Below are 7,993 nucleotides of genomic sequence, written 5' to 3' on the forward strand. Positions count from 1 at the left end.
GATCTTGAAAAGATGCATTTTGCAGGTTTATGTTGAGAGGAACCGTTAATTTCTGTGTAATAAAGATCCAGTATGAACTAAATACATGTAATCTTTTATCTGCTCAGCTTCCTTTTAATCCTTTTCTTATTTATTAGTATACTTTACATCCATTCATGCCTTTCAGACCTGCATCAAACTTGCTTTTTTAATGTAAAAGTTTTGGTGTCTGATTGAGAATTATTTTAAAATTCTGCACGTTTTACTGTGAATCATGAATTAGTTTTAAATACATTAAAATTCACCTTTATGATTTAACTGTTTATACAGTAGTTTATTTCTTATGAGATTATGTCGTTGTTTCGCAGAACAGACAGAAAAGAGTTTCACACAGTTTTTTGTGTTTTATCAGGTTTTTGGTCTGAAATGCAGGAATGTTTTTTTTATTAATAATAAAATTGTTGGGCAGATAAAACATGAAACTTCCATCGTTCCCTCAAGGCTCGACATCAAGCTCCGAGATCTGGGTCTGAACAGCACACTTTGCAGGTGGATCCTGAACTTCCTGTCGGACCGACAGCAGGTGGTTAGGATGGGCAACATCACATCCTCCTCACTGACCCTCAACATCTGAGCCCCTCAGGGCTGTGTGCTCAGCCGGCTCCTGTACTCCCTGTACACCCACGATTGCACAGCCAGACACAGCTCCAGTGTCATCATCAAATTTGCTGACGATACAACAATTGTTGGCCTGATCTCCAATAACGACGAATCGGCATACAGAGAGGAGGTTAAGATCCTGAAAAACTGGTGGACCCGTCCCATCCAAGCCACTCCCTGTTCTCACAGCTGCAGAGTGGAAGGAGGCTCAGAAGCTTGTAGACCAGAACCAGCAGGTTCCGAGAACAGCTTCTTCCCCCAGGCGGCCAGGCTGCTGAACAGCCAAAAGAACAGTGTTCTGCCCAACCCTCCCCACTGACTGACACCCATACAAACTCTGCACCCTGCACTTTACACTGCATCTATCAGACTTTCCCATATTATACAGCATTACTTTATTTAATACTGCCCCCTGCACTCCCCACTCAACTCATTCCTTACCTGCACTTACTCACAGTAATTCTGTCACCTACTGGACTATTTCCTCACTTCCACACAAACACTGTGCGATATTTGTTCTGTGCAATATTTCTCTATAGTGTAAGTTATCATGTTTATTGTTATGGAGTGTATTGTGAATAGTGTTTATACTGTAAAGCTATCTGTATGTCTTATTTTATATTATTTTATTTTATTACTCATACATACTTACTTATTCTTTGCACATTGGTGGGAATCTGCACCCAAGTTTTTCACTCACATGTACACCTGTACTCTGTGACGTGACAATAAAAATCTTGACTCCTGATTGGTCCTTAGTAACTCTGACTCCACCCTGAATAATACTCATCATATTTACTTTTCTCCTTCACGAAATGTATATAACCTGACCCAGAACAGCCAAGGGTACTCAATGCCTTTTCCAACAAGACCATCACTGATCTGAAGACCATCACTGATCTGAAGACCATCACTGATCTGAAGATCATGGAAAGAACAGCCGTCCTCCTCGTGATCCTGAACCTTTGGACCTCTGGTCTGGGTAAGAGTAATCATGCAACCTTCTAGACGTAGATCTACTCTAGATCTATGATGGTAGACCCTCTTTTAACGTGTACCTGATGTTACGGTTGAGGTAGGCGTTGGATCAAAATGCAGAGCAGATAAGAAGATTTATAGCATAAATATGTGATGCATATATTTAAGTGTATATATTATTAAATTAAATGATTTACTTATATGGCTATAGTTCTATTATTTATTAGTCAGTTTTACTGTTCTAATCGTTTTGAAATAATAATATACTGTAAGAAATGTGCCTACGCAACGGATTCTCCACCAATGAGACTGGAGAATGGGTGGAAAAAAAACTCAGAAGAGGTGTGGGTCCTCAGCTCGGTTTTTGTGATTATTATTATTATTGCTATAGCATCTATTTATCTTCAAATATGCTACAACTCTTATTCTTTGCAAATGTGAATGACATTTTGTGCATTTTTTTACTGTGTTAATCTGGCCATTAGAAGGTGGGGTGGGGTGTCATGGGGAGGGGTTTTGGAGGGTGGAGTTCTAGGATGGGACTGTAGGGACAGGGGTTGCAAGGTAAAATATATGATATCATTATATATGTTATGAATATATGTTATGAGTATTAAAATTTGATCCCAAAAAGAATTAGCATCCGGAGAGGGCTACTCTAAATCTTAACCAGTCTCTGGGGCTCAAATTGCACTTCCTCTGTGGTTTAGCATCTTATACAAATATACCTAAACTAAAAAAAGACACAATCACTCACCTTCCACACGAGCCCTGCACATGCCTAATACAGCTGCCATACATTAAACGTACAGGGATCCCCACCCTTACCTGCAGGGGCTCCCTTCACTTTCACCTGTGAGCCTCCCCCTTTTCATAAACCCGTTCACTCAGTCACACCAGCAGCTCCCAGAACCAGGAGAAAACGCAACAACCTTCAATATATCAAACAGGAACCATAAAACAAATGTTTTGCAGTCTGGAAATATTTAACCACAGACGAGATAAGATCATAATAAGACATAAGTGCAAACAAAGAAGAGGGTGAGGATGAGACTGCTTGAGATTGTTTGAGACTAGAGTTGATACAGGAGCAGCAACACAGCTGGACGTTTGGAACCATTAAACCTGAAGGTTCCTGTGCCCTTTACAACCCAACAAAAACTCAATTTCCTAAGAATTTCCTTTCCTAAGGAAAACCCTCAATGAAGTACTGAGTGAAAATAAAGGTTGATTGGTCAGTTGGTTGGTAATTGGTTGTTTGGTTGATTGTTTGACTAATTGGTTGATTGATTGATTGGTGATTGATTGATTGATATTCCTACAGCTCTAAACTGCAGAAGGGTTTCAGGCAGTCTGAAGCAGATTGATGCTGGGAACGGTCAGGTGTTTGGAGTGAACTCAGCAAATAAGATCTTCACCCTCTACAGCGGCACCTGGACTCAACTTTCTGGATCTCTGAAGCACGTCAGCGTAGGACCTGCTGGAGTCTGGGGAGTCAACGCCAACAATTACATCCACAGACTCAATCACGGAGATTGGGTTCCTGTTAACGGTGAGTCAGAGATAAATGTACACTCGCAGGAAAAAGTATGTGAACTCTTTGGGATTATACTTGGATTTCTGCAATAATTGGTTATAAAATGTGTTATAGACAAAAAATTAAATGTGCAGTAGACAAATACACACTAAACAAACACTAAAACCACACAAACATATGGGGGGAAAAGTATGTCAATCTTTGTATTTAATAACTGGTTGATCCTCCTTTAGCAGCAAAAACCTCAACCAATGGTTTCCTGTAGCTGCAGATCAGACCTGCAGAACGGTCAGGAGGAATTCTGGATCATTCCTCTTCACTAAACTGTTTCAGTTCAGCTATAATATTATGGGATATCTGGTGTGAATCTCTCTCTTGAGGTCATGATGCTGCAGCATCTCAGTTGGGATCAGGAGGACAGGACTCTCCAGAAGGAGTATTTATTTATTTTCTTCTGTTGAAGTCGTTCGGTTGTTGATTTACTTCTATGTTTTGGGTCGTTGTTCTGTTGCATCATCCATCCTCTGTTGAGCTTCAGTTGGAGGACAGATGGTCTTAAGTTTTCCTGCAAATTGTAAACATGGTAAACTTGGGAATTCATTATTCCCAAGTTTAAAAATCCGTCCAGACCCTGAGACAGCAAAGCAAAGCACCAAACTTCAAACGTGCAGCAATGTTTTTTTTTTTTTGGACAGCCGTGTCTTCCTTCGTGGTGTCCTCCCATCAACTCCATTCTTTTAAAACAAAAATGTTGCATGTGCCAGAGATTTCTGTATTCAGTCTTCAGCTGACACTCTAGGATTCTTCCTCACCTCACTGATCATTCTGTGCTGTGCTCTTACAGTCATCTTTACAGGACTTTACCACGCCTAGGGAAAGTAGCAGCAACAGTGCTGAACTTTCTCCATTTGAAGACAGTCTGTCTTACCGTGGACGCATGAACATCAAGAGTTTGAGAACACCTTTAATGACCAATTTACACAGAAATCCAAGTAATCCAAGATTTTGGAATTTCACCTGTTTCTATTCATCTTTTACCTGGTTTTCTTCTATTCCCAGGTCAGCTGAAGCAGGTGGATGCTGGAGGAATGATCTTTCCAGCTGGAGTCAACATGAACGATTACGTCTACTGCCTTCAAGGGGGTCAAGCCTCTTCCTGGACCAGCCTGCCAGGAAGGCTAAAGTACTACAGCTGTGGGCCAAACAGCTGCTGGGGGGTGAGCTCAGGAAACCAGATCTACATTATGAAGGTGCGTCATTATTACGGTGTTAACCAAACAAATTGTCTTGTCTTGTCTTGTTTTGCCCCAATAACCATAATAATGAGTATCCAGGTTAAACTAATGGTAAATATGATCTGATAAGGGGTAAATCTGCTTTATTTCAGGGTGTGACCTCAAACACCTGTGCTGGTTCCTTAAATTGGGAGAATGTATCTGGAGCTCTTTCCATGATTGAAGTTTCAACTGATGGAAAAGTCTATGGGGTCCATTCCAGTGGAGACATATTTGCTAGGTAAAATTTACTGACTAATTTGGTGTAATTTAAGTGTCATTCATAGGGATAATTAGCCTTTAATTTAAAGATTTTAGAATAGTCGTTGTTGTAACGATCAGTCTGGTATTTTTGCGTTTTTACAGGGAAGGAATCACTTCAACCAACCCTACCGGCACCGGGTGGCGCCAGGTCCCGTTCCGACAGAAAGTCAAGCATGTTTCCTACGATCTCGGGCATCTGTGGGTCATCGGTACCGATAACAGCATCATGGACTGCACTGAGTAAAAGCCGAGATGCCTCCTCTACAGTCCTACACTTCCTGTTCTACAGGGATTCGCCATAAAATCAATTCTTAATTAATAAATTCTTTGTTTTCTTCCCCCTTCAATACTGCATTTAACCCATTTTTTCCTGTACTGATATGAGTGCAATTAAATTTTTCTTGATTCAAATAAATATGATTCTGGATGCACATGCTGTGTGTTTTACTTTTCGCAAAACAACAAAACTATATTTTTTAAGCAACACTTTATTTTAAGAAGCACAAATAATTACAATAATTATAATATTTGATACAATAAAACAATAATAACTAATGTATCTGGTTTATGTGAGTAATGCAGGTTAAAGATTTTCACCCCTAAGATAACAGTGAACAACAACGAAAAAGAACTGCAAAAACTAAAAGAAAATAAGAAAAAAATTATAGAAAAAGTAACTGCTGGAACATTGTCTGTGTGGGTTGTGAACACTAAAGCACCACTAGAGGGCGCCAGAGATTCAAATATAACCCCTTTATCCAGTTTATACTGTGAAGTAATGCACTGTGCTGCATAGAGCGGCTTCCGTAAGTATTCATACCCCTTAAACTATTTTTACATTTTGTCACCTTAAACCAACCAAAAATTTAAATGTATTGTGTTGAGATTTTAACAGATAAACCAATAAAAACTAGCATAAACAGTTGCAAGAAAAAGTATGTGAATCCTTTGGGATTATACTTGGATTTCTGCATAAATTTATCATTAAATGTGTTCTGATCTTCATCAAGTCAAAACAATAGACAAACACAGTCTGCTTAAACTAAAATCACAAAAAGAAAAAAAAAATATATATATATATATATATATATATATATATATATATATTCAAGATTCAAGATTCAAGATTCAAAGAGTTTATTGTCATATGTACAGTACAGAAACGGGTTTCAGTGTACAATGAAATTCTTTCTTTGCTCTTCGCCAAGAATGCCAAATAGAAGATAGAAAAAGTGCAAAAAAATACAATAAGGTTATAAATATTAAACTAATTGTCAAAGACATAAAAAAATAAAAGTTACTTAAGCAAAGAAATGTATAAAAAAAGTGCAAGTGCGAAATAATGCAGTTATGGACATTAACTATATATATTAAAAAAAGATTAACAAGTGACGGCTGCAATGTAAACATGTTGAAGTAAAGTGCAGGGTTATTCCTGAGTTGTGTTCAAGAGTCTGATCGCAGGGTTATACCTGAGGTGTGTTTAGAGTCTGAAGGCAGGGTCATTCCTTAGGTGTGTTCAAGAGTCTGATGGCCGTGGGGAAGAAACTGTTCTTTAACCTGGTGGTCTTGCACTTTACACTTCTGTACCTCCGGCCTGAGGGCAGAAGAGTGAACAGTCCATGCTGGGGATGGGTGGAGTCTTTGAGGATGGATGCAGCTCTCCTGTGGACTCTGTGGTGGTAGATGCTCTGCAGGGAGGGCAGTGGAGTCATGATGATCTTCTCGGCAGTCTTCACCACTCTCTGCAGACGTTTGCGCTCTGCCACAGTCGTGCTGCCATACCACACTGTGATGCAGCTGGTCAGGAGGCTCTCGATCACACAGCTGTAGAAGTTGTTGAGGATCTTGGGAGACATCCCAAACTTCCTCAGTCTCCTCAGAAAGTACAGCCGCTGTTGAGCCTTTTTGACCAGCTGCGTTGTGTTTATTGTCCATGTGAGGTCCTGACTGATGTGGACGCCCAGGTATTTGAAGCTGCTCACTCTCTCCACTTCAAGTTCCCGGATGAACAGTGGCTGATGAGGTCTCCTCCCCTTTCTCATGTCCACTATCAGCTCCTTTGTCTTGACCGTGTTGAGAGCGAGATTGTTGTCTTCGCACCATAACACCAGCCTGGTCACCTCACTCCTGTAGGCCGCTTCATCTCCACCAGTGATACGTCCTATCACCGCGGTATCATCAGCGAACTTCAGGATGATATTGTCCTTGTGTGAGGCGACACAGTCGTGGGTAAACAGTGTGTAAAGGATGGGGCTGAGGACACATCCCTGTGGGGTGCCGGTGTAGGTGGTGATGCTGGCTGAAGTCCTGTTGCCAATCCTTACAGACTGGGGCCTGCCAGTGAGGAAATCCAGGAGCCAGTTGCAGAGGGAGGGGTGCAAGCTGAGTGTGGACAGCTTGTGGGTGAGTTTGTGGGGGATGACCGTGTTGAAGGCAGAGCTGTAGTCCACAAAGAGCATCCTAATGTAGGAGTCTTTGTTTTCCAGGTGTGAGAGGGAGTAGTGGAGGGCAGCAGAGATGGCGTCTGAGGTGGATCTGTTATGACGGTAGGCATACTGCAGTGAGTCCAGGGTGTCCGGTATGCTGTGCTGGATGTGGGCCAGCACCACTCTCTCGAAGCACTTCATAATGATCGGAGTGAGTGCTACTGGCCTGTAGTCATTCAAGCAGTTGGGGGGGCTCTTCTTGGGGAGGGGGACGATGGTTGTGGTCTTGTAGCAGGTGGGAACAATGCTCTGGCTGAGGGAATGATTGAAAATGGAGGCCAGAACACCAGCCAGTTCGTTCGCACATGCTTTGAGGGCCCGCCCAGGAATGATGTCTGGTCCTGCTGCCTTGCGGGGGTTGATTTTACTCAAAGCTCTGCAAACTTGGCCTGGTGATATTGAGAGTGTGGAGGAGGGGGGTTGGGAGAGCAAATTACTGTACACGTGATCCAGCGTGTTTTTATCACGTGTAGGAATATCCACATGTTGGTAGTAATTGTGGAATACAGTCCGTAGGTTGCACTGATTAAAATCACCAGCTGTGATGATGACGGCATCAGGGTGAGCACCGAGCGCTGCTGTGGAGTTTGCTCGTGGATGAATGTAAACAGAGCATAAAAACACAGCTGAAAATTCCCGTGGAAGGTAGTGGGGACGACATTTAAGCAGGAGAAACTCCACGTCTAGTGAACAGTTTGTTTTCCAGAGAGCGCACATTAGCTAGCAAGAGGCTAGGCACCGGTGGTCTGCTAGCGCGAGCCTTTAGCCTAGCATGTAGCCCTCCCCTCTTGCCCCGCTTGCGTCGCCGCCTC

At 41.9% G+C, this 7,993-nt stretch overlaps 1 protein-coding gene across 1 annotated transcript; it reads left to right on the forward strand.

Annotated features, from left to right (window-relative positions):
* Positions 1-1,503: 1,503 nt before the first annotated feature.
* On the forward strand, positions 1,504-5,123 carry LOC111193494 (fish-egg lectin-like). The gene is made up of 5 exons (XM_049469363.1): positions 1,504-1,621; positions 2,942-3,169; positions 4,214-4,404; positions 4,542-4,669; positions 4,795-5,123. The coding sequence occupies exons 1-5, from the start codon at positions 1,567-1,569 to the stop codon at positions 4,934-4,936; spliced, it is 744 nt and encodes a 247-aa protein (XP_049325320.1). The 5' UTR covers positions 1,504-1,566; the 3' UTR covers positions 4,937-5,123.
* Positions 5,124-7,993: the final 2,870 nt, after the last annotated feature.

This window comes from Astyanax mexicanus, chromosome 21, assembly GCF_023375975.1.
Source record: "Astyanax mexicanus isolate ESR-SI-001 chromosome 21, AstMex3_surface, whole genome shotgun sequence".
In the NCBI taxonomy this organism is placed as follows: Eukaryota; Metazoa; Chordata; class Actinopteri; order Characiformes; family Acestrorhamphidae; genus Astyanax; species Astyanax mexicanus.

Excerpts from the sequence above, each read along its gene's own strand:
- LOC111193494 (XM_049469363.1), top strand. The coding sequence starts at position 1,567 with ATGGAAAGAACAGCCGTCCTCCTCGTGATCCTGAACCTTTGGACCTCT. Across the intron at positions 3,170-4,213 it reads AGATTGGGTTCCTGTTAACG|GTCAGCTGAAGCAGGTGGAT; the intron begins GTGAGTCAGAGA and ends TTCTATTCCCAG. Across the intron at positions 4,405-4,541 it reads ACCAGATCTACATTATGAAG|GGTGTGACCTCAAACACCTG; the intron begins GTGCGTCATTAT and ends GCTTTATTTCAG.